Source organism: Lepisosteus oculatus, chromosome 17 (assembly GCF_040954835.1).
Source record: "Lepisosteus oculatus isolate fLepOcu1 chromosome 17, fLepOcu1.hap2, whole genome shotgun sequence".
Taxonomy (NCBI): domain Eukaryota; kingdom Metazoa; phylum Chordata; class Actinopteri; order Semionotiformes; family Lepisosteidae; genus Lepisosteus; species Lepisosteus oculatus.
Window position 1 is genome coordinate 16,834,480 of NC_090712.1, and position 27,501 is coordinate 16,861,980.

At 39.0% G+C, this 27,501-nt stretch overlaps 1 protein-coding gene across 1 annotated transcript in view; it reads right to left on the reverse strand.

Annotated features, from left to right (window-relative positions):
* Window positions 1-27,501, reverse strand: part of ryr2a (ryanodine receptor 2a (cardiac)) — a 195,641-nt gene that overhangs the window by 88,751 nt on the left and 79,389 nt on the right. Inside the window, 13 exon segments of the mRNA XM_015362834.2 lie at window positions 3,750-3,845; window positions 4,447-4,582; window positions 4,972-5,155; window positions 6,052-6,173; window positions 6,898-7,062; window positions 9,353-9,509; window positions 11,095-11,169; window positions 16,943-17,039; window positions 18,059-18,158; window positions 18,797-18,909; window positions 19,811-19,889; window positions 20,781-20,855; window positions 24,270-24,284. Of these exon segments, the coding sequence (XP_015218320.1) occupies window positions 3,750-3,845; window positions 4,447-4,582; window positions 4,972-5,155; window positions 6,052-6,173; window positions 6,898-7,062; window positions 9,353-9,509; window positions 11,095-11,169; window positions 16,943-17,039; window positions 18,059-18,158; window positions 18,797-18,909; window positions 19,811-19,889; window positions 20,781-20,855; window positions 24,270-24,284 (1,414 nt within the window).

The window sequence follows — 27,501 nt, forward strand, 5'->3', positions numbered from 1 at the left end:
TCAAATGAATTATTCATCTAGGGGTGAGGTACAAGAACAAATTACCTCTGCCAGTGTTTTTAATTAAAAAAAAAACATTTCTAAAAATCCTGCAAAACATCGCTGTGCTTGCTTATGTTACCAAACATAACCATCTGTTTTATGACAGGTTTACAACTCTTACTGTAAGTCTTAAGGACTACCGGCCCTAATTATTCTATGTGGAATACTAGAAATGCTTCATATTCAGGTGCTAATGAGTTATTAATGCAATTAAATCACTGTTTTCACAATGCATTATTGAAATAATACGCATTGCATATTCCTTGTATTGTACATTTGTACACTGGGACAATGTGCGGGAGTCCTCACTTGCTTTTGCCCTTGAATTGTGCTTCTATAACAAATAAGGCTAATGGATCTTAATATTTGAACCCATGGAAATGTGACTGAACTTTAATGCAGACAAGAGCGCAAAGTACGGTGCCTATAGAAACTAAGTGGATCTCTACAACAACAGCTCACAGAAAGTAAAATGGCATTCCGTTTCCTCTATGGGAGCCTATGGGTTTATAGGGTCCTTTCCAAAGCAGCACATTAATCAGACTTTATTTTACATTTATTTGTAGCACACAACCTACAAGTGGGAAACAATTCTGAAAAGTAATTACAAATGAAAACCTAGAAAAACAGGTTAGGTACTGTATGTGTACACATCCCTTAGTAATAGCAATTTGAAATGAGCTTACCACTTGCCTTCCAAATCACACAACATAATACACATGGAACCTAATTAGTATTCAACTCTGAACACACTACTGTATATTACTTCAATGTAACAACAACAGGCACAGCTCTAAGATGGGTAGTGCTGATCTTGAAGAATCATTTTTTTATGTTGCCTCACTGTCATGTCTTTCCTTAGACAGGGTATGAATATGATATAACAAAGTCCAGAAATAAGCTAGGATACACTGAAAACACAGACAAACTTAAATGAAGATATGTTCAACATTCTAAAGTGCACTTAGTATTAAAAATATTCTGTGCAATTTTAGTCACCTCATTACAGAAGAAAATTGTCAGGTTAGTTAAATTTTAAAGAGCATTGAGATTATTTCCTTATTTACAATGTAATACACAGACAGGTGAAAATAAAATAAAAAGCCTTCAGTTTTAGGCTGAACACAGATGACTTTATACAACTCCTGAAAGGTAAAGCTAATCTAATACACTACCACAAGATCATCAGTAAAACAAGACCCAGAGAACACAAATTAAGACAAAGGGATTTTCAGAATAAGAAGAAAAATGTCCTATTTGCACCAACTGTGGTGGTTGTTTGGAGTAAACATCTCCATCTTAATGATGGAGAAGCCAACTCCATAAGACCTTTCAAGAAAAGACTCATATCCGTGTCATTAGTAGACCAACAAGCCCATTTCCTTGCATTGTTTAATTTTTTAGACCTTAAAAGTTTTCCTTCTAATTAATTTATAAACTGAAAAGCGAATAAAATACCCTTATAAATCAGACACCATGGTAACTTACACTAACTATTCAAATGCTTAATACTGTGAACTGATAAAGTACATACAGTATATATATTTTTCTTTTTAACAATTCATGTTTAGGATTACAGCTAGACTTTTTGCTTCTTTGCACAGGGATTTCATGTCTATTCAAAAACCTGAAGGACACTACAGGCTGGCTGGAGCTGCTGTATCTCACTATGTGGGCTGCAGTTATGTTCTGAATCATCTCACCAAAAAAAACCTTGGATTTTTTTCCAGTGACTCATTATGCAAAGCCAATTTAAATTCAAGATATGCTTCCTCCTTACCACGCAGTGAACAGTAAAGTCTATTTGCTTCTATCTGACACTCAGAGTGTCAGAGCAAAAACAAAGATCAGTTTGAAGTATGATTTTAAGCATGAAGAAGCACTTCATACTCAGTTCTATTTAGACGTAAACTGAAACAGTCTCTAAAATATTACAAGAAATTTGGTGGCCTCACAGAAACCCGTTCAAAGAGGCCATCTTCTCTATACATTTAAACGTCATTGCAGTGTTACAATGTGCTAATCACCTTTTCCTAATTCATAGGATTGAAATAATCTCTAAACCACAATCAACCACCCTCTGTGGAATGCACAAATCAGCCCAAAACATCTTCTTTCAAACTTCTAAAATCTTAGCAGTATTGTTCCTGATTTCCTTTTTCTAATGCAAGCTTCATCCATTTACATAATCACATCTGACACCCAAATTGCTGGCTTCAGTTGAAGTGATGCTTTAAACAAAAAAACAAAACGCACATGAACGTATTCTTTGGGGAAAACTGTATTCAGACTTCCATCCACTTTCTAACCACTTCTTCCAATTTAGGGTAACAGGGAAATGAATCCTATCCCAGCAAGCACCTCGAACAAGGCAGGATGAACCCTGAATGAGACACCAGTCCATCACAGGGCACACACCCACACCAGGGATAGTTTTCCCAAAAGCCAATGGTCGTGGAGGAAACCAGAGATCCCGGAAAGAAACACACAGGAAGATAGGGAGAACATACACCCTCCGCACAGACAGCACACAAGGTCTGGAATTGAACTCGGGAGCCCAGGACTGCTAATGCAGCAATGCTAACTGTTACTGTTCTGCCCTTCAGGCTTCCAATAAATGTCAAAATATCAAGCCTTTTTATGCATCAAGCAACAGACTGGCTACTGCCCAGTTGTACAGGTGATTAAGCCTGGCAGTAGTATGCAGTGTAAGTACCCTTCAATATTCAGGAAAACTGCTATAGGGACTATTTAACGATATTTGCTTGTTAGAAACCCACATGGAACTGTATCTGTCAATAATGCTTAATTTACTGTCTTACAATCCATGGAGTTTCAGTATAAGACCACGGTGAATCAGTGCTTGGAGCAGGTCTTTGGACTGGAGGAGGAAACCAGAGGTCTCGGAGAAAAACCACCGTGGCAACGGGGAGAACATGCAAACAGACCAGTCGGTCTGGGCCCACAGAATGAGAGGCTACAGCGCTTACCGTTTATATTGCCAGTGAAGACCACCACAGCTTCATAACCATGGTATTAGAAAACGTTAAGATGTTTAATACTTGATTTTTTGTTTTGTTTTCGTGAGTTTAGATATAGCTAACAATTAGGAACACTGAAATGTACATAGAGTAGTTTCATCGAGAAGCACTGTGCAAGTTGGCAGTGACGGTTTGCAAATTGCCTTGCGTTTACAGTACTTGTGTTTCTCTATGAGATTCATACATTGGATTTGTAAGTGAAATGGCTTACAACACCTTCTATACCATACATGGTAAAGCCTTCTAGAGAGGTGTGAATATCCAGTTATTTTTTGTTCAACCATCCTAAACACCTTACAATCCACCAAAGCAACAATGGCAGGTGTTTGGGGAGATTAATTAAGGTGAATGTGGCACAAAACCTAACAAGTATATTTAATATACAGTATGTGCAAATATTCACTCAGCATCAACAAAGACTCTCAGCATTTGCTTTCAGGCAATATTTTGAGCATATTACCCAAATTAGGAAATGAACAGGGCAAATATGACCTCTGTCTAAAATTTCGAGTTTGACTCATTGCTCAACTGTGGCATCATCCTGGTATAATCTGTGAGATTTTGGTGAACAGCACAACTAAAGCACACTGATTAGCATGTACAGTAGCTGAACCAAACACTGTATGCATTAAAACATCGTACATAATAACAGAAAAATAAACATACCAGAAGATGCTTCTAACCTCTCCAACCTGCTGATTAACCAGTCCAGGGAGCCAGAAAACTGAGCACAGTTTTTGCGATTTCCTCTTATTAGTGCCGCTTGGGAAGGAAAGCGAAAATAAAAACAAGAAACTTGTTTCAATTGCATTCCTAACAAGTTAAGATGTCTTGTTCTTACAATCATGTTCTGGGACTGCAAAACCATGTTCTTGCCATTTTTCTTTTCTTTGGAGAAAGTAACGCATTAAAATTGGAACAAACCAGGCTCATGTGACATACATACAGCTATCTGACAACCTTTAAGAATTAAAAGAAGATTAAAATTGAGATTACAACAGAAGCCAGATTATGACTTAAAAATTATTATGCACAGCTTGATCCCAATGAAAATAATTAAGATGTTGTTGCTCCTCACAGTTTGCTTAACGAAGCAATATCCACAGGAGATCAGAGCATGTTAAACTACCAGGATCCTTATTAAAGATTTGAGCTACAATTCTGCAGCTATCCCCCTTCAAGTTGGGTTCTAAACACTGAAGTATTGCTAAACCTGCCATTATTCTACCTTGCTGTATCACATTGACAGACATGTTTCCTGTATGTTGCAGAATGCTTAAAATTTTAGCTCCTTTTACATACATTTGGAACAGTATATTGCATATTCTTCTAATGCTGTCCTGCATGCTTCATGATATCTTACCTAGTAACTCATATAATGAGTTTAATATCGACTTCCAGGCATCTCCGGCTTCTTTTCCAGCTACATCAGCAAAATGGGCTGCACTGCTGTACACGTGTAAACGGTCAATACATTCAAGAACCAGGTTGATCATGCCCTAGGAAGAACAAATACAGCACAAAGTTGGACAGCAGAGCTTTCCAAGAAATCTGGTGTCTAGCAGTACGAACTGTTCTCCTAACCCAGTAGACTCGCACGTACCTAAAATGAAGTCACTTCGCAAGTTAACATATACTGTACTCCCATTAAAATGATCTGTTTCTAAAATACCTCTTAATTGGTCATGTTTTCTTCAAGCTAGAGTGCCACTACAATGTCCCCAGTGCTTTCATTGTAGACACAAATCCTCGAGTTCTTATATGTTAGGGCCTGGTGGAATTGACATGTGCTGCTGTAGTGTCCTAACCCTGGCAATGCCGGGCAATTACACTAGTTCACTCATTCCCAATGCCAAAGGCAAAGTGTCAGAGAACTCCTGGTGAATACCTCTTCCTGGAACAGGTTCTGTCTGTTCTTCAGCGCTCGGAGTCTGTTCTGTTTGTCCTCGTGCTCCAGATGTTCATCAGGAGGTTGAAAGTAGCCAATCAGGTCCTGAAGGCTGAGGCTGACGGACTCGATTGGTAGATCTGCACTGGAGGATTTCCCTTTCTTGCTCAGAGCATCAAGTCCCCTAAAATACATGACAAAACTGACATCTTCCCTCTTCAGAGCCATTAAAGATTGATTGCTTAAGCAATGCATATGCTGTGTACTGTATTTTGTATTTTCCAAACCCATTTTTTATTTGCTTTATCTACTACAGGCTTGCGAAGGAGCCAAAGCCTATCGCAGCAAGCAAGGGGCACAAGGCGGGATACACTCTGGACAGGACTCCAGTCCATCGCAGGGCTCACACAGACATAGACACATTCACACCAGGGGTAACCAGAATTGAACCCAGAGCCCTAACCACTGTGCCACAATGCTGCCTGTGTTCAGAGTTTTAAAACTTTACATTTAATGTCTGAGATTAACTTTTCTCCTTCTACACTCACTTTAGGTTCGGGTACTTTGGTGAATTTTTCTTAAGTCATTTCCAAGGGACTGATTATAACTGCCGAGAAGCAGAGTTCAGCAACCTCTGCTTGTCCGTTTTATTCAAAGGACTTGATTTGGATTTGCAGGTATTATTCTTGTGATAATCACTCCTCGTTCAGATAAATCGGCAGCTGTTTTCCCATAAAAGTGTTTCACAATTTACTAAGCACAATTTAATGGAAGAGCTTCTCTTAGGAGTGTGACAAAACTCAAATTATATGCCTGCTTTATAGAAAATATGAATAAAATGAAAATATAACCAAGACAGATAGAACTGATATTACTGCAAGTGGAGCTATAAGGTTTATTAATGTGAAATATACTGTATATACAGCAGTGTTACAACAACTGAAAATATTATCATTCCATTGGCGTCCATCATATTCTGAATGGGTCGTTCCAATTCGTTGACTATAGGCGGAAACTGTGATTCCACGGTTCTGATGAAAAGGGAGTGGGAGGGAGCAAGCAAGGACCTGATGTGCGTACCTGATGAACCTGTTGAATAGGAAGACAGTACTGCGGATGACCCTCGCCGTGCGGGACTCCTCGTGCTGGGACCTCGACAGTGTGAGTCCATCATCCATGTGCCCTTCATGGTGCATTATTGCCTGAAAGAATGAGGACTACTGTATGAGCTGCGCAGAAGCAGACTGGCCCAAACAGATTTCTCAGATCACAGGGGTGCTAGTCCTGTGTCTTGGCCACATTTCCCACTGGCCTTGACCAATCACAGCCTCCGGATAATCGCATTAAAATGGGTTCAAAATTCTGTTCTCCTCCCCAATGAGAGCTGATGTGTGGAGTGTGTACTGGCACACTCTAGGTGATACACATGGTGGTGGAGGGGAGTCCCCATTACTTTAAAGTGCTTTGAGTGCTATATACTGTAAGTGTTATTAATTATTACAAATTATTTCACCATGCTATAGATACAAATCAACAACCACTGTGTCACTTTTTCTTCATGCACCCTATTTATAAACAAGTTCAATCAATGAACTATATACACAACTAACAAAATAACACCTAAAATACTTAATTCTACATTATAATTCTCTAAACAAGTCATAACACAATTGTTTCTAAAAGGCAAATCTTATTTTCCACTAATACTAGTCGAAATAGTAGGCATAAACCAAAGAAAAAAAATAATGACAAAAACGATTCTGTTTAATCATACAGTAGCAGACGGGTCACTTTATCGGGGAATCACAGAACTTTGGACAATTTCAGTTTTTTACAGTTCTGATTTTCTAACGTCAAGTTCAGGCTCACAACCCAGCAAGCCTTTCCCTTTCCATGGCTGCAGAATGACCAATGAGCGAATATTACCTTGCGCTGCACAGAGCCCATCCGTGCACATTTGGCGTCCACAGCCTGGTATGTGAGCCACAGACAGGTGTCCACATGCTGAATGTAACACACAGAATCCCCGTACTTGATATCTGGGACTCCCATTCCATCCACCTCTTTCTTAAATCCTAAGTCCAGTTTTTCCTGAAAGCATTTACAGAACACATATTACAACTATTACAATTAACAGAATCCCAAAACAACATTCACATGCATTTGTAACTATAAAAAACATTTTTTTTTCTCCAAAATCAGAACTCCCCAGATCTGCACAGGTTTGATTTAACAATTGTAGAAATACCAACAATAAAAGATGCAACTGCATTAATGTTAAAAACACAGATCTGCCCATCTCAGAGCTTCAATGGATGACATTTATGACTAAGAGGTGCACAGACAGGCATCACACAATTCAGAAGGGAATTCATCTTTTTTTCTTTTTTTTTTACTAAGGATTTTCTGTTCAAATAATACCTTTTCTCCAAAACACTTGAAACACAAAATACTAGGCCAATTCAGATCTAGTGAGTGTGAGTCTCACTCATGATAATAAAGCCTTCTCTGACAGGCTAAACATTCCTGATGCCCAGTCAATCATCAATCAAGCGTCAGATTTTTTAGAGAGAGGGTTGTTTCATTTTGACAGGCTCCTGTATACATGGTTGACTGGAATCAAAGCTTTCTGTGTATAACCTGCCTCCGATTTCATAACCCCTAGTGCTTGAGAATTTTCCAAAGCCTGCCTCTCAGGAACAGGAAGGGAATACACTTATGGAGGCATTAACTATGAAAAGCAAACCTTTCTGACATTTGCTTAAAGAACTGTGGCACTGGAAATATTGCTGTCAAATATATATATTATAATTTGCATAATATGGCAGGAGGGACTATTTTGAGCTGGTCTTCACTCTAAAGACATTCTCTTCTCCTTTCATAACTCAAGACCGATATCTTTACTACAACCATTTGGGGATTTATCTGCAGAGTATGTTAAAAAAAGACTGTCATGCTCTCTCAGTTTAAGAAGAACATCATTATAAAATATAGTTGGGTTAACTTTTTCCATGAAATATAGCAGAATAAAAAACCCAGCTGAGCAGCAAATGTTTAAATTTTGATTTTAGACCTCCCTAGTTCGAGCGAGGGTTTCAAGCCCGGTCAGCTGTTCAGAAACCTGACATGGACAATCCTCCATGCCTTAAAAGCATCCTTTGATCATGATACTGGAACCAACAGTTCATGGTCTCAGCAGCATTTTTAAATATTCTGAATATATGGCAATAGTTACTACTGCGATGTTGGTTTTTGGTCAGTATACTTTAAAACAATAAATCTCGCTGATCTTATATGAAGAAAATACTGTTACGATAACATTAGTGAAAATACATTTGCTTTATAACATGCATGTGGCCGTGGTCAGGCCATTATAGAAAAATGATTAATTAGATGGTGAATAAATGTTATTCACCAGCCAGGGGAGGCCAGTTTACACACATGCAGTATTCTGCTCCACGAGTTTGTTGGCACTCTCGGTGTCTTTAATAAAATGTGATGGTCCAGACTAGAGAAAAGCCACTAAAATCCACTTTAATCAGAGCCGCCCTACAGGGATTGCAACATTTATTGCTTGGTCACGCTTTGAAAGCTGAGATCTCTGCAAGTCACACCGACTCCTGAAGTACTGGCAGTGCAATCTGCAGGAAGGGAAAGTACCCTGTCAGAAGACTGCAATTATCTAGACATGTCACTGATCAGAGTTACTTACCATAAAAGAGAAGCACATCTCTTAAGTGCCAACAAACATAATCTGCCCTAAATCTAATAAAAAGGAGCTGGAAAACAACTCATAAGGGCAAAAGAGTCTGCTTGCTCAGTCATACAAAATAGTGTTACCGTCTAATGTCACCTGCAGTCACCTCAGTTCAGAAAGCGAAAAATGAAAACCCAAGGTTCCAATTAAATTCATATACAAATACATTATATAGCAAAGTACAGGTGTATCCAGGAGAGGATTAGAAATATTGCATCAAACACTTGCATTTAAAACTTGCACTCAGATAATGATAAAAGTATAATGATAAGAAAACAATGACTCTGAACTTGCAGCTACCACAGATCAAAAGCCTGGGGGGGCGGAGCAGCAAATGTTTACATTTTGATCTCTTAGTCCTTTGTAGTTCCATAGCTGCACAGAGCCATTTCATAATCATCCCCCTCTAACAAACACAACACATATCAGTGTGTCTGCCGCAATTTCCGGAACTTATAAACGTCCCGATAGCAATATTAACAGTGAGTGCTATGACAGGTAATATGATTCTACAAAAGCACACCAAGCCTGGCAGTGATAAGTATCATGGTGGCAAACACATTTTAAACAGAGAGGTCACAAAAATACAAAAGACAGAACACTAAAAAGCTTTAAAAATCCAACCTTGGAAGACCGGAAGCAGAAGGCTGTGGATTTCACATCTGCTTTTTCTTTGTCCATAAGAAGGAGGCCCTTGTCATCCATTAAGCTGAGGTATTTCCCTGTGGTGACATGCCTTAGCCGGAATGGCTGTCCCCATCGGATATGGCTTCCACTCCATCTGGAATAAAGCATGCCCAGAGGCAGTGAGTTTCACATGCTGATACCTCATTTCTTACAGGTTTCTTAAAGCCATTTCTTGTTTTCATGTTGAATAATAATCTCTGTGGCAGTTGGCAGTTTTTTGTCAAGCTAGTTAAAATCAATGTTCTCATTGAGGTCCCTGTGAAAGCTTTGGGATGCTGCTTGGGCCATGGTATTTGTGCACCTTTACTATTGATACAATGTATAATGTACTTGAATTAGACATTACCTCGATATTTAAAACCCCACGTATTGGAGCAGCATTGAGACAATATTATTTATTGTTGCTGTATAAAAATCTACTACAGCAAATGATACCCCAGGGTTACCACAATACAATGGAAACATTAGAAGGAAAAAAAAACAGATTAAATATTTTGTGCTGCACAATCCATAATTATTTCTATTTAAATGAGAGTGAAGTGCAGAAAACCTTTGCCAGTGAACAAGGTCTAACAATTCCAGTCAATTACCATACACCAGGCTACCAATACATGTCTTCATATACTGTAGGAAATTCTGATCGTATGATGGCTTATGAGCCATCAGAGGATATTAAGCACAAAACTGATCTTAAAGGATTTATCTGTTAATCTAACCTCCTTTAGTCCAGAGTAATCTTTGTGATAAACACCAAACTACTGCTCTACATGTCAATTTAATTTTTTTAACATATAAACTAAGAAACGCAAATCATCTGTGACTCTTGAACCGTGCTCTAGCTCTGCAAGGAAGGAACTCATTCAGGTACTTGAATGAGCACATAATGTATTGATGATGCATTTGATGTATTGTACATGTACAAAAATGTCTTGGCTTCGGTGGAGAAAGTCATTTAAGTAGAATACTTTCCTTATTTTCAATTCAGGTACTGATGTGAATGATATCATTCAATGCACAGGGTCCTGATAAGTAATTTCATGTTGGTCACAGATAAAGGACTTGTTTATCTCTGTCAAGGATGCTCCTTGCTTATAATCATTTTTCATGCTAACAAAATGTGCAAACTCCAGCTGAAGATGGATGTTGCATCATGGTGTCTATTGCAGAACTATGACATCAAATATAGGAATTTGATTAACTGTGAGAGTGAGGAACCATAAGATAAATGGATATATAGGGTAATTTTAAAACAAAATATTTTCAGCTACATGGTGAGACCACTCTGAATGCCTGTCTGAAGGAATGAATGAAAGATCAGTTTTGAAGGTAAAATGTTAAGAGATTCGCATCTGGCCTGAATTTATAGCTCTTTCAGATTTTTTACATCACTTCTTAATAACAAAAGTTCTCAAAGGCAAATTTTTGAGTACATACAGAGTTAGCCCCGTCCTGTCTTTTGCAAAACGGCTGTGATGCTGTGATGTGTATTTCCTGAAATGCAGCATCCTGGGTTACGTGTACATGTGTGAAGATTATCTACGTGTTGCGGGACATACAGTACAGAAAAGAATTCTGAATTTCACTGACCAAAACATTACGCTGCCATTCCACATCCCTCAACGTCTTGAGAGCAACATGAAAGAAGAATAAAAATGAGTCTTCCATTATCTCTCACTTACGCAACTCTAAGGGTCTCCAGTCTCCACAGAGACCGGGCGTGAATGGACACGGCTCCGCCCTCGTAGTGCACTGTCCTGCAAAACCGAGGAGAAGCCGGCTGTGAGATTGGGAATCCAAAGCATTCAGTTTCAACCATCCAGATGGAAGCTTAGACTCCAACTGCAGCAGCAGATTCTGAAACACTGTATAGAGATTTGCAGTTCAAAGATTCTGAGACACATTTACATTTTTGTTGTCGTTGTCGTTTAGTTGACAGGCAAAAATATGAACATCTGTAACAATGCAATATGGGATCAGTTAACAATTTGTTTATTTCTTTACGGAACTTCAGAGGCCAAAACCCAGGCTGCTAGCAAGTGTGAACTGCAGACTGAGGAAGCACTTACTGCACAGCCAATAAGTCATTTGAAATGATCCAGAAAAGATCGCTAAGCAGGCTAACACATTGCATGGCTTTAAATTCTCTCCAGCCTCTCAGCATTCTACAGTACCTAACTTTACTGGAGGGAAGCGTGCATTAAATCATCAATTCATTAAATCATAAATTCTCACAGGTATTCTAAAAAAAATGATTTAGCCACCACATACAGTATGAAAGCATACTATAAATGTGTCTTAATGGGTTTTTCAATTCTATAAACTGTTTATGCACTTACAGTATGATCCCTCATGAAAACTGGTGATCCATTGTATGATAAATGATTTACTAATAAGATAGACATAGAATCACACCCTGAACCACCAAATAACTACAATCCACATTTCAGTCTTAGAGACCAGCACACTTAAGCAGTGCATTTAAAACTGAGAACATTACGCACTTCTTTACACAAAGGCTTGTGGAAGTAAGGAAGAAGGTATGCAGCCATCGTGTTGAAGCTGATACCTCGGCTTCCTTCAAGAAATGGCTTGGTGGGCTCAACAGGCTCCTCTCATTTACAACCATACTTCAAACATCAAGTGTCATATCTTGGTATGTGGTACAAAAGCAGTCACTAGCTTCTACCACCAAACCAGGAACTTCTTTTTTCAATAGCCATGCCTTCTAAGTTTAAAGATGAAAGTTGAGCCCGATTCAGTCCTGTGCAGTATCAATGAATTTTACTTGGAGCTCTTGAGAAGTCTTGTAATACAACAAACCTCTAAGGAATATATCAATGAAATATGAATTACTGGTAACTGTGACTCCAAAAACATGATGTAGTTCAAATGTGCAATCGAGGCTTTTGTAAAGCCTACTTTCCCTCTTGAACAGAGAAGTAGGTACGTAAGCAGTGGCACGTTCATGACCTTCCACAGCAATAAACTAGTTGGATCCACAGGGAATGTCTGCTGGCTACGAACGGTCTTAAATGAAGCCAAAATCTGCAGACAGCATTCTCTCTGAATTTTTAATGGGCTCTGAATAAGTTAAAGACTCTTTGGAAGTTTTTTTTTTTTCTAGCAGTAATAGGCTTGCAGCTGCAGCCGGAACTAAATTAAAAGAAAATTTGAGCAAAGCAGCTCCTGTACAAATCTGAAACAACAAATTCTTCTTTTCAAAGTTGCACAGCTTTTAAATATGTTACACCAGGAATTTGAAAAGAAAAACAGAAAATAGTTGAAAGCCATTACTGGTAAATTGCTTTAGCTTTGGAAGTACTGTACACACTGTTGTATACTTTATGGCCTGTCGCGGCCGGACAGCAGCTTTTCCATAGCTGTAGAGGAACATTTATCTAGGGGCAGCGCAGGCAAAAAGGAGCTCCACCAGTGACACTATCAGGAAAAGAACACAGAATCCAATAGCAAAGTAGTCAAATGCAAAGTCTTGAAAAATAAAAGCCTAGCTTAGAGGGCAATCATTGTCTCAGGTAGCTGGCTTTGCTACACTATATCCCTACAGAGGAATGCTATCCATTTCCTTTACAACTGGGTTTGCGGCAACCTACAACACAAAAAATACGATTTTTGTTTTTTGAAGAACAGACTTCCGTGACTGCCCTGGTTTTGCAACGTAACCTTCTCACAGACTACATGCAACTCAAAGAAACAAAAGTGTCTTGCACACAAATCACCCAATACAGAAGTAAAGAACTCATCAGTCTGCAGAGCAACCACCACAATTAAGCAGTTCAATATTCAAGCCGTATTTATCCAGTTACACGTTGATGAGTACATCTAATTTGCAATCAGCTATTTTCTGTAACTGCTGCATGCAGGAAAAATGGATGAAGCAGTGCAAGCCTTTGATTAGTCCATTACAGATATCAGTGAGAAGATCAAAACAATCAGAAAATATGCAAAACCAAGAGTGCCTGCACACCAATAGGTTAATTCCGAGCTCACAGAATGGTCTCAGCGTAATCAAAGGACAAGTTCACAGACTTCAAGCACCCTCATATTGCTTACAGCACAGATACAAGAAACACAATGTGATGCATGACTGAAACACTATGAAGTACTACTTCAAAGAGAATGCACAGATTTGATTGTAGCAGTCACATAAATTTGTGCTGTGCATACATTAGCAAGAATATGCTAAATGTTTGTGTTTTATAATCCATATGCTTCAAAAATCCTTTGCATTCTCTGAACAGGCTGTTTACTCCAATTTTTTATTTTTCTCCTACAGTTCTATCTCGAAAAAAACAGCATCAGAGACAAAGGTAAACACAGTCTAAAACAACTTTGACTAAGGACTTTGGTGAGAAAAAAAAAACAAACTTGTCAATCTTTATTTCAAATTAGTTAGCATCTTCAAAAACTACATCTCAACTCAATATGAACTGCTCCATGGCTCAGGATCTGCGCCTGTGGCTGGAAGGTTGCCAGTTCGTATCCAGAGGCTGGTAGAGGAATCCTACTCCGCCGGGCCCCTGAGGAAGGCCCTTAACCCCAACTGCTCTAGGGGCGCTGTACCATGGCTGACCCTGCGCTCTGACCCCAAGCTTCTCTCCCTGTCTGTGTGTCTCATGGAGAGCAAGCTGGGGTCTCTGAAAAGACAAATTCCTAATACAAGAAATGGTATATGGCCAATAAAGTGATCTTATCTTAGTGAAATAAGAAGTGTTGTAGCAGCTAATGCACTGTATTTAACAGTCAAATTAACTCATTATCATGTGTTCGTCATCATTAATATTATTTGTTCCTCTCTACACATCCATAAAGCTACTGTATAAGGATGCTATTGTGCAGTTGCTCCCCAGTATACAGTACATGCAGGTTTGGGACCAGAAAGTCACTAAATATAGCAAAACGGCATATAAGATGAATCATGTAAATATGGAGGGTTCAGGACTGTTAGGGTGTAAACTTTGCCCATGTGACTTAAAGTGGGAGGCTATTCACATAGGAATTAAGTGAACAGAGTCACTATTGGAAAGAAGATGTTGATGCTGTCTATTTCTATTTGTTGGTTTTTATGAGTTATTGATACATGAAATGTATGTTCCTGTGTCTGAACTGCATGTTGGGAATTTATTTCAAGCTAATTACAGTACATAGAAAGGGGAATTAATATCTGTAAAGAATAATGTCATTTTGCTATAAGTTGCATTAATTTGGAACATACTGCACCTCTGACTTACAGTATAATTGGATCCTCTGTGTTGTATTTGGTGGCTAAAGAAAAAAACATTGGGTCTTTTCTTTCCTTTCATCATTGAATAAACCTACCACGGAATAAATCTTCCTTTGCAACTTTAAATGTGCAATTACAACATGCTGAAAGAGCACCCCAGCTTTGACTAGATGGCTACCTGACCACCACTTCACTGCTTTGCCAAGATGCATTCTGTACAAAAATGTGAATCTTCAAATGTAGGAGTTGCAATGCTTCTCAAACCTTCTGTCAGTGGCACCACCAAGAATCCCATGGAGAAGCGCAGTTCCCGAATGAAGGTTTATATTGCGTACAGGACAATCTGAACACTGTCCTATATAGATACTCAATATTAAGATACAGCAAGTATCTCTAAGTATTTAATGCTGTTAATGTGTATCTTCAACTCCAACTCTGAGAAGCCCCAAGAACTGACTTGGTAACAGTAACATTTGTGTCTACACCTCATACACACTGCCTCCTGGGGAATATCAAGACTCTTGAAAGACCTCAGGAAAGAATGCATGCTGCATGACAAGGTGACAAATATCAAATGAAGTCAGACAGTGAAAGCTGTCAGAGGAAGAGACACTAATGGATTAAAATGGAAAAAAACGAAATTCAGAAACAATTCAGTCATCTTCTTAAAGCTGACACACAAAACTAGGCGTGCACATGAAGCATTTCGCAAAGCAGTATGGGGAGGAGAGACTGCATGGCAGTGAAAGCAGACTAGACTGAGACTGCAATGCAGTCAGCCTAGGCTAACACCTCTTAAACACACTGGGCTGTCATGTGGTACAAAAATGTGAAGGACCAGTGATTTACTCCTTTTAAGAGTCCTCTTAGTATGCACCTAGTGAGAGCACAGAGCTGCCTTTGAATTATGTTTTCATTCCTGAGGTTTTCCTCTGTGTGGAGAACATGAGCATGGTTCAGTGAGGATAGCTGGGGGACTGAGGAGGGGGGAACTGGAGCTTAATCTTACACCTGACTCTCTCACGCCAGTGATGCATCATCAGCAACAGACAAAGGCACGCGGCAAACAGGTTTTCTGGGCAGGAACAGCAGGAATATAAAGCATATAAATATTTTCATTATCAGACAAGGTTCTGTTAGCGTTTGCATCTTCATGCATGCACGTGCATGCACTCATTTTTATCTCTCTTCTGGTTTTTCATCTGTTCAGCAGGCAGCATTAATCCTGGTTTCCTCTGAACACAGCTCTAGATACAAAACTCATTTGGTCTACTCTGTGTAAAATGTGGTTATGTTTTGTTGTCATAGGTTTTGTTATTCTGCTGTATTATTATGTTCTCAGGATCAAAGATGAAGAAAAATGCTCAAAATGTGCCCAGCAAAAGAGCAGGAAACAATTTTTCAGACGTTTACAGCATAAAAAATTAATCCTTTCTAGGAGAGCTTTAAAGCAGTTTTGCTTGGAATACACTTCATATCTAAATTTGTAAATACAGTTGCTGTGCCATTGTAAGGATGCAAGTAATAGGTTTATTCCATGCTGAAAAAAAGAAGAAAGAGAACACAACGTTTCGGCCGTGGAGCCTTCTTCAGGTGTTGTGTTTTCTTTCTTCTCTTTTCAGCATGGAATAAACCTATGACTTGTTCCTTTGAAGCCTACGCATGCTGACGCAGCTGCCCACCTGAACTACTGCATTCTAAGGATGTATAATTTCACATGAGCTGTAAAGATGATGAATTCATTAAGTTGGCATCTTAACTTTGAACTAAACCATATCTGGAATATTTAGAATGTTCTTCAAAATACTGTTGCGTACAACTAACAAGTATATATTTTTTAAATAATTTGCAGGGCACAGAGAGCAATGCAATATAACATTCCCAAATGTATCATTTATTTTGTTGTTTAAAGGTACAGGGTAAACTTTTATTCATTTTTCAGTCACATATTTAAGTAAAGCATGATGCATATTTTATGCATAAAGGGATTTATATTATGTTGGTAATATGCACCTTTACTAAAACAAAATGAACATTTTATAGACAAAAGGAAATCTCACAGGGCTGTACCAATCTCTCTCACTACAAATACAAATACAAACCCATGCAGGTGGTTTTGTATCTAATCAGCTGAGACTTAATCAACCCACAGTAAATCCTCCCTCTGCAGAAAAACTACTAGGAACCAACAAGTCACTCACGAAACCCCTGATCTCTGCTCCTCAGGCTCACTGAGCTGTAGCCTCATCCCAGAACAGATTTCTCTTAACCCTTCGTTCTCTGACCTTCGCTGTTCCTCTCCGTGCTCTCCTGATGGCACAGTGAGACACTCGTCCATATGGCCATGCAGTAACCTCAGCACATCTCCACCGATGAGGTATCCTGCACAGAAGAAGCAAGGGCATACAGGTTTGAAATGTTCCACAACAGGGAAAGACCTGACAATATAAACCAATAAAAAGGCGTCCTTTAACCTGGATAAGCAGAGATTTCAGCAGTAATAGTTGAACAAAATTAATTTCATCACCCTTCTGGCTCACAAGGAAAAAACAAGATTCTACATCTTTTACACTAGAGTGGTCCCATCGATGAAACAGAACACCAGTACAGTAATTTCCACCTGCAGACTTCACTGCTGCAGGAAATGAAGACTTGATAGTGCACAGGTCTGGTCCTCTCCACTTAACACATCAAACTTCCCCCAAATAGGAGGAAACAGAACAAAAGGGGGACTGAAGGGAGATATAGGGAGAAGCCCGGATGAACAGTGGGAAGAGCTTAGGGCAAGGAGAGGAAGGCAAACAGGCCCCCAAGACAGTCAAAGAAAACGAAAAGGAAACTGGAAGACCGATTTCCTGTCTTCTTTAGCTTGTTTTACAGGGTTACTTATTATTTTAGGACCAAGCACTCAAGTGTGCCTCAGCTGAAGACGTCTTTACATACTGCGTAACTCACATGTCTGCAAACTGTCATTGCACAAACTCACTTGCTCTTCCAAATAAAAACTACTCTTGCACATTGAAGAGCTGTTTCCTGCAGTCAGTTGTCTTTCAACCTACAGCCTGACTCTCCTTTATCAAAGATCTTGGCGTAAATGCAAATCCACATCACATCAATCCACATCAACAATGTGTTAAACATAAATTCAACTGAACACATTAAAAAGTAGATCCAGTTACATTCTGGCACTTTTTTGTGTCTTACAACAGTTTTTTTTTTCAGAAGAGTTTCAATGAATTGCTTTATTAGCATAACAAATGGAAGAGAAAATGAAATCCCTTTCACACCTGTTTAATGCTATAATGAGCTGAACTCTGAAAGGCGTACATTAAGCATCCCATCTGTTTTCAGGTGAAGAAGACCATGATGAATCTTGGCAAGAGCTAGAGATAGACACCAACCTTGTGCAACTTCGCTCCCAGAGCATATCGGCGCCACGCTCCACAGGGTTTGCTGGAAGGCTGCATCAACATGCAGGCTTCCATTCCCATATGACAAATGCTGCAAGGAAAATGATGTCTCACAGTAACTGGAGGAAATAATATCAAACACTTGCTTCTCTGGCAGTGAAGAAGAGAGCAGATGGGGGGAAAAGGCAGCAATAAGGGTAGAGAATTAAAACCGTTCACTGAACTTTCTGATTTAATGCATTTCCTTCCTGTGTGAATAATGGCACTTCACAGGGGTCTGATATACTGGATAATGGGAGTTACAAATTTGTCTGCCTGCGACTCTTCATTAATCGAGCCCATGGCAGGCCGCATGAAAGAATGTTGCCTTCTTTTGCACAGTGACAGGTTTTCATTTCATTGTCAGTCTCCCGTCTGTCAACTTGGTGACCTGCCTTCTTTTGTTTTGAACAGGCATTAAAACCTTTCCAACATGCCGGGTGTTTAGTGTTTCCAAATGTCAACTCTAAAATAACCTGCTCTATAGTTTATAGTTTTAAAAACAATAACAAAAATCCTTGACAGGACCTGATGTGTATTTGCGAAAACATTCTAAAAAGGGAAGATATAGTAAAATAAAAAATGAACCAATTGGTTTTCTCTCTTTCTGGTACAGTAACCTCGCATGCAGCCTTGCACAGTTTTACACTTAAAACATGACATTCATTTTACTCTCCGTACTGTACTCACCAGGTACCGTTCTGAAGACACGCTGACCAAAATGAGGTCATCTCCTACCCTGACTTTCTCTCCTTCTGACCGCTGCTTGGATGCAGGATGTATTGTCCACCAGCAGGCTTCACCTAACAGAAGATTGCATTTGATATATAGTGTATCATTAGAAAATCTTCTACCTTTACATGCTAGAGTGATCACATCCCTTTGCTTTGTGGTCTTCGCAGAAACACAGAGATGAGCATAAAAACGGATGATTAAGAGACACAAATTCTATTTTTTTCAGCACATAACAAAGGTTACATATGAAAATATGCCATTAGGCTTATCGTGTTTGGTTTCTACCAAGTAATTAATCTAAGGATTTCAAGTTCTTCTTAAGTTTTGAGTTTTGTTTCATTTTGATTCACATTTTCTTCTTCTGCTCGCTTAAGAAACTCTTCACAGTTTAATCACTGGAAACAGAAGGCCATAACCACACAAAATCCTCAAATCAATGCCATTAAGCAGTCTGGTTATTAGTCACCTCTACCAGTCAGGTTATTCAGGGGAGTGCTGTTACAGGACGCCTGCAGTTAGCTACCCTTCATCTTCTGGCTGCACCAGGAGATCGAACAGAAGGCAATGGAAACAGAACTCTCTTCGGTTCAGTATATATCTATCAGCCCAGCAACAAGTCAGTCCAATTAAACAGCTACAAAACCCTACTTTATAGGAACATTGAGACATACATGGAAATTTTGATCTGTGCTGACTGAATTTTCTAATCTCTTAGGCATCCATATCAATACCGTCTGAAGTATAGTACCATTCATCCAAAACATTTATTTCTATATTGTCCTACCCTATTAAAGGACATCTCCAGAGCAAGGCTACACATGCTGTATTCTAGTTACGACTGGCAGCTCATCTAGCCCAGACACAGACTGTTTGCATACTGCTTTGAAGACGACTTCATACCACATAATAGCTGGTCCCAGAGTTGATATCACACTGTAGTACATGAGATGTGTCGAATTTCTGTCATACCTGTTGTATTTTCCTGCAATCCAACATCAAAAGCCAGTTTATCCGTTGAAGAACGTGATGTGGATAAACAACAAAGATACTGAAATGAAAAGTAAGAAGAAAATATTTGAAGTGTAAATCCAGTGACTGTGTACCACAATCTTCTTAAAAGAAATTCAGTTCTGATCGAAACTAGAGTAAGAAAAATAAAACATAGAAGTCTACAGACTGTCTGTTTAAAACTCCAAACAGTTTCTTAAATTAGGTGTCTTTGGAATATACAAAAGTTACACAGACCAAGATGACCACTCAGCCCCACCTTGTCTGTTCAGTTGTCAGAAGCACAGATTCCATCAGGCTATTTATTTTTCACATGAGTCATTATACCCCATACTGTATGTTAAATGCAAAATTACAATAATAGTAATATTTATGAGTGCAGCACAAAACACATTCTGCAGCACGACCAGTAGGATTAGTCTTTTTTTAGATTCAGATCAACGGAGCTTTTTATTAAGGCAGAATCCCTAAGGCTTATTGCATTGAGACTTGCTCTGGAGGCCCCCAAGTGGCTACTCTGAGGAAGACACTTGCTCAGAAGACAGGCTGAGCATCCAGCTAGGGCTGGAAGGGCTAGACCAGAGCCAGTGAGCCCTGGGACCTGCTGGGTGCCTGCAAGCTTGCAGCGACATGAGAGACGCCACTTCTCCACACACTGTTAACCACGCATAAAAGGCACTGCGGAGCTCGCAGCTTGTCCGACGATAAACGGCAACAGCGGTTCTCATTCTTCCTGTGTCTTCAAACAGACACCGCCAGTGATGTGGTGTGAGCCCAAAATAAGAAGATGAAATGCATCACCTGAGCTTAAAACAGCGGGTGAAGTGATGAGATGTGAAGAGTGAAACCAGACAAACCCTTCTGTCCGTGCTGGTGACGTTCATATTAAACAGACAGCGGTTTATCCTCATGCACAGTCCAGACAACTCACCATTCCACTGTAGGAATGCCTGAGCAGCACTGCGTGTCCATACAGCAGGGTTCTGTGTCCACCCCCTTGTGCGGTCTGTTAAAAAAAAAAGCAATTTGCTTAGACAGAAGCCTGAACCGGTGCCACTCCTCCTGAGATCAAGTGGCAACGTTCCAGCTTATGTTCCTTTTGATTTATAAAGGTTCCCCGGCGCTACAGCAGTTTCAAAATGAAAACCGCAGATGCCCTGCCAGCATTTGTGTTTACAGTACATACTGATTTTTGTACGTTCACACAGATCGGTTTAACAGAGCATACTGTACGCATCTCTTCATTTTGTGTAGAATCAGACACTGTAATTCAATGTCAGTTTTTCAGGATGCACTTTTAGTGTAAAATAAAATCCATTCATTCTCTGCACCTCTGAAAAGTCAAATCGCACCCCTGAACCAAAGCAAGTGATTGTGTAAAATAAAATCTGTGGAGTATCTGAAACACCAGTCGTGTGCAGGTTTATGCAAATAAGAGCTGCACTTTTAATGAATCAAGGATGGTAATTAATTTCAATCCAGCAAATCAGCTCAGCTGTAAACCAAGGAACCTTATTTTATTACTCCATGGACCAATATTTGTTTGGTCTTTAATTCTGGAACCTTTCAGATAATGCTCCTATCCTTTAGATAGCAGCCATTGTGTAACTGGGCCTATACCGCTAGAGTAATGTATCTCAAAAATAATTTAGCTTGTTGTGCAGAATAAAAATATTATGTGTTTCCACAGGACAGAGAATATACAGTAAGTGTAATGGAAAAACAGTAATGAAAAAAAGTAATTTTTAAGTAGGTGGTTTGTGGTTTAAAAATTAAATGATAGATTATATTTCTGGAAATAAAACTACATAACCTTTTTAGTGCATGAACATAATCTTATTTTCTTACTAAACAAAATTAACGACTAAGTTTAATTTCTTTCTAATAAAAACAGCTGCATGTAAAGGCCATTTTGCATCATTGGTTCCTGTGATCCACAGTAATTCCACTGGCACAGCAATTCCATTGATCCATATTGTAGTAATCTCATTTGGTTGGGAAAACTCACTTCCAACCCATCTGGCGGAACACTCCACACAAGTACAGTAGATATAATTGTCTTAATGATATCGACTCCAACTGCTTTGGTCCTGAGTACATTAGTGAACTGCTACACCTACTGTATGTCAACATTGGAAGATCTGGCTCCCAGTTCCCAGTGCATGGCTCTGAACACTGGCAGGGCGTGCTTAGCTCATATTAGGTCTTGCAAGTCAGACAGGACTTCCAAATCCTACCTTCAAACTGATTGCAATACCCTTGTGCTGAATCCTCTTTGATTCCCAAGTTTCATTTGTGTGTACTTGTCTCTTTTGTTTGGTTGTTTTATTGTACCGCGCCTTAAGATGATATATACCATGAAAGGCGCTATATAAAATAAAAGATTATTATCATTACTAATTGCTAACAAAGGATATTTTAGGACAGCAGCAGTTAGTTAGCAGTACTGGAGTCCTGGGGTTCGATTCCTGAGATGCGGCGTGTGTGGAGTTTGTGTGATCTCCCCATCTTTGTATGGGTTTCCTCTGGATGCTCCAGTCTCCTCCCAGTCCAAACACAGACTGGTAGGTTAATTGGCTTCTGGAAAAACTGGCTCTGGTGTGAGTGTGTGTGTGTCTGTGTTTGTGCCCTGTGGTGGACAGGCGTCCCGTTCAGGGAGTGTCCTGCTTTGCACCCACTGGTTAGTAAGAGAGGCTCCAGCTCTCATGTAAACCTAAACTGGATGAAGAGATTAGAAAAGGGATAGACTGATGGATAGATATTTTAGGTCACTAGTAACAATTTGCTCAAATAAAATCAATTCTAAATGTTAAGTATGTTTCTGCTACATGCAAACAGGAAGGTCACTAGTAATAAAGAGGAAACTGCACCAAATCACAACATTTTGCTATACTAATACCCATTGGGAGGACATCAGTGGGTTTTAAATTGACCCTGTATCCTGTCTAATTAGAGCTCGCAGGTGTTGCTCTACTGCAGTGTGTCCATAGTAATAGTAAAAGTAATTGAATGTGACAGCGCAAAATCAGGAATTTTAGGTCTCCATTAGAAACATACTGTTAAGAGCAGTAAGCAAGCACTTCATCAAATTATTTTAATCATTTGAAACTCCAAAGCGCAAGTAAAATCTTTGTCCATTAAAACACCTATTTGAGCCGGCCGGAAACTTCATACCGCACCTGGCTCTGTTTTTGAAGCTCATTCCCTCGGATCTTTGAAGAAACAGCTGGCTTTGGATCAATTAGCTATTAGTGACCGAGCACATAAAATAAGCTAAAGGGCTTTATCTCATTTGTAATCTTTATTATGTTCTTATTTTTCAAGATGAAGCTAAAGTATGCTTCAGTGTTTTATTTCAATCAAATATGCAGTGTACTGGAAACTACACAATGGGGCTCTTTTAGTTACTTCCACACAGATTTTACATTTCAGAGAAATACAGTGTTTCTCCAGCTTCCCAAATATCAGAGGCGCTTGCTTATCCCACTCTCTACCTAGAATAATTATTAACTGTCATTACATTGAAGGACACACTCAAATATTTTTTTGCTTCTCTCCATCTCTAGAATTACATGGTCTTTTACAGCAGAAAACAACTTTCTCAAAGTTTTTGCATCGCTGAATTACTGCAGTAAAACTATTTCCGGTACTGAATAGAATTTGTGATCCCAGGAAATGCCCTGTGTCACGGACGTCCAAAGGGACTAACCGTGGGGAGCAGGAGAGCGGAAAAAGACCCATATGCGTAGCGGCGGGACGGGAAAAAGGCCCGGGCTCATTAGTGCAAAGAGTTCAGGAGTGCCGTATAGAAACCTATGCCCTCAGGGAGCGGACGTGGGGCACCCTGGTGCTAGGCGGGTCTCAGGACATCCGAACGTCAATGCTGAGCGAGGACAGAATGCAAGACCCGGAAATATATAGCCCAAGGGAAAGAGAGGGACAGGAAGGACAGCAGACTGGAAACTAGGGACAGGACAGAGAAGGAGCAGGAGAAGTGACACCCTGATCTTCAAACATTCACTCAATGCGCATTTCTTAAGGGTGAAGCTGACAAAAACCAAATTGCAGTCAACAGTTGTGCACATTTTTCTGATGCAGTCATGACTAAATTGGTCAATACGTTAGTGGGTCAGAGAGACAAAGAGCTGCAGTTAAGGAGCAAAGAGACTATGTCAATTCTCAAGTGAAACACAGCTGGTGAACAACACAATGTGCCACACAATTTATCACAAGGCTGACTATGAGGCAGCATGGGATATCAATAATGGCATGATTATCTAAATGAGAAGCACACAGACAATTCATCAACAAAAGACACTCCATAAGGTAGCAACAGATGTGAGGTGTTGCCTTTGGGAAAGGCCAGGCGAGATGCAAGGAACTGGGAAGGAGGGGTAGAGAAGAGTGTCAAGAAACCTACCTTCATCATGAATTTCTGTCAAGGCGTGAAAAATAGAAAAGAATACAGATTTAACAGAAACAAGTACAGAAAATGGTTTCTAAAGTGCACAAGGATATTAGGAAAAACTGACAGGTAATTAAAACTTCACTTTTACCTGAAACAAAACGATTTTAAAAATGGTCTGTATGTGATGGAGGGTATTATTTCGGACATGCCTGGATAATACATCATTGTATACAGAAAAACGTTTCCATCATTTTTACAGTCATTATTCGTGAACAGGAACCAGGAGAGTGAACAGTGGTGAATCTCACCACAGCTGACACAAGGAAACTGCTTCCATTGTCACTCTGAAAAATCTATTGTACAGTATTTTAAAATGAAAATTACAATGAGGTGAACAACTGCGCACATGTAATCACACCAGTTCAAAATATCATACAAAAATGTGAAGGAAGCACTTGATTATCAGGTATCATAACTACTGCTCTCCTTTTCAAATGCCTTTGACAACTGAGCACTTCAGTGTCTAGTTCCCCTATCTCCTGTTTCCACACTTTAGGGTGACTCAACTCTAAAGTCATCACTTTGCTTAATAACAGCCTAAGTGACGCTTTACAGTTTTTTCTGCTCTTAAGATACTGTTAGATGATGGTTGATCAAATAAAGGTGTTGAGATAAAGATTAAATTAAAATTAAAGATCAATAAAGATTTTTTTTGACTGGTCTTTCTTAAAAACCCATTTTTGTTGATGGTAGAATCACAATCCCCTGATAAAAAAGTAGTAGAGGGCTAACATATTCACATGGCACATCCCTGAAACTGGTAACCAGAGGAAAATGTACACGTGGACTTGTTTATCAGAGTACATGTACAGTGTATCCACAGAGAAAACACAGCACTATCACTGTCAAATCTACAGGGGTATCTTAGCTAAACACAGAACAAAAAGACACACTTATAGAGCACAATGCTGCAATAAATGCATTCCAGTACCGTACATATACTGTAGACATGCATTAACTGATCCAACATTAACTTGTTTTTTAACCGAGAGCACCATATTTCACCTTTATTCCCAGGAATTCATACCAAAGAGCAAGGAGCATCAATGAATTCTAACTTGTAACAAAGTATTTCCTAGACTAAATTCATATTATTTATTAGTTTTCAACTGCAAGATAAGAAAAGGGTTAGGTGTGTGTGTGAGTTTGCTGGACTATTTATACTGTACATACATTTCTATGTGTCTTTATAATTAAGAAAGATCCATATATTCAAAAAAGTATTCCCTAACTATCTTCATTTTCAGTCTACAGATTGTTGAAACACAGTTCACAATTTTCTAAAATGCTGAGAAATAAAGGTCAGGCATCAGTACGGCTCTCTCTGGAGATAAAGACAGGGAAATACAAATAAAAAAATTGAGCATTTAAGGGAAGGCCAACATTATAAGCTTAAACCTATCCATACACATGCTTTGGGGGACTTTCTGCACAAGGTTAAGTGCATGAAAAGCTTTATTTTCTTCTTTCTAAGGAAACAAATCATTGAATCTTCTGCTTTTAATGTGAGAGCACTCGCAGTCTAAATGGACAGTACCATGTTTCCTCAATTAGAGGTTTACAACCTCAGTACTGTGTATCATGACTGTACTGTATGCAGTTTAAAGTTGTACCTGCATTTGGAAATATATTTTACAGTCTAGCACAGGATACGGGATCAAAATCTCTATAATTTATTGGGTTTTAATTCCAGGAATAATTACAATTGGCGGGAGTGGTGGCACTGTGGCTAAGGATCAGCACCTGTGGCTGGAAGGTTGCTGGTTCAAATCCCGGAGCCAGTAGAGGAATCCTACTTTGTTGGGCCCCTGAGCAAGGCCCTTAACCAATAAAGTGACCTTATCTTATCTTAATTCTTCCACAATTGAACACTGTTTCTAGCCTTGTGTACCTGTACTATAGCAGCCAAACAAATAAGAATATGTACTGTAAAACCAGTAAACCCAAGGGGAGTCATGAAAACAAAATGAGTAAAAAACAGACTTTCTAAGTGTAATATGATTAAAATAATGAATAAAATCCTTACATAATCAAATCCATACTCCGTGCTCTTTAATATTCAATCCTTCCAACACTGGCTTCAATCCACACTAACACGTCAGGAAAAATTGAGTATCATCAGAACAAGAGCCTGCTGGACTGGAGTGTCCACCTGAGCTGTAAATATTAATGCAAATCTAATTCCAGCGTGAGTTCTGCAATGATATTCCTCATTAGAGCATTGGGCTGTATTTCTTTCAGATATACGAGTTGACAAAATTATGGAGACACACAGAAATCTCTGAAATACATGATTGGAAGAATATCAAACCATGAAGTTATATCAACATTTCTTAACAGTCTCAAAGGAAAATCCATTAGAGGATATGTTTTGCTGGCCATAATCTACTGTAGATGTTCTGCAGTCAAATTTAACAGTGCATTGTCTGATCATACTAATCATGCCTCATCTTATATATTATATTGTCTTAATCTTCTTTACTCCTATCAAACTCATTGGGGTTAAAATACAGTAAGACAACTGTGGAGAACAGCATATCAGTTTTATGATATGCTGGTTGGCTGTTGCTGTTTGTTTCAGGATGTGTACAGGATGGTTTCATGTTAAAAAAAATCTTCACTTACTAATTACCTTACTGGGAATATTGCACAATACTGAAAAATGAACATGCAGTGTAATATTCATTAACACATGTTCCTTTATTATTTATCATTTGTATGTGAAAACAAATCCATAGCTTTGAAGGACAGTTTCCACGTCTCAGTGTAAGTATAACACATTAATCAGTGTTTTTCTTCTCATACTGTATACATATGATCTTTCTCTTTAAAGATGAAATTGTCAAACATTTTACCCACAGCATTGCTCTCCATTGGTCTTTCAAGAGCTGCAGTGTCTTCATTGCTTCCTTTGATGAGTTCAGTTCTTTGAAGAACTGAAACCAGCATTCAACAGTGCTGGTTAAGGAACAATTAGACTTTGAATTCAAGCAATCAGTCTAGCTTCTCTTTTAATTCTGATGATATTTTGATTAATACCGCAACAAATACTGCCATGTTTTCATTTGAAATGCATAATGAACTCAACGAGAATGGGCTATATAGTTTTTCTTTATTAAAAATATTTCAGTACAATTCACAAGTGTCCCCATAATTCTGTCTTCCAGTTAATGTGGGCAATATG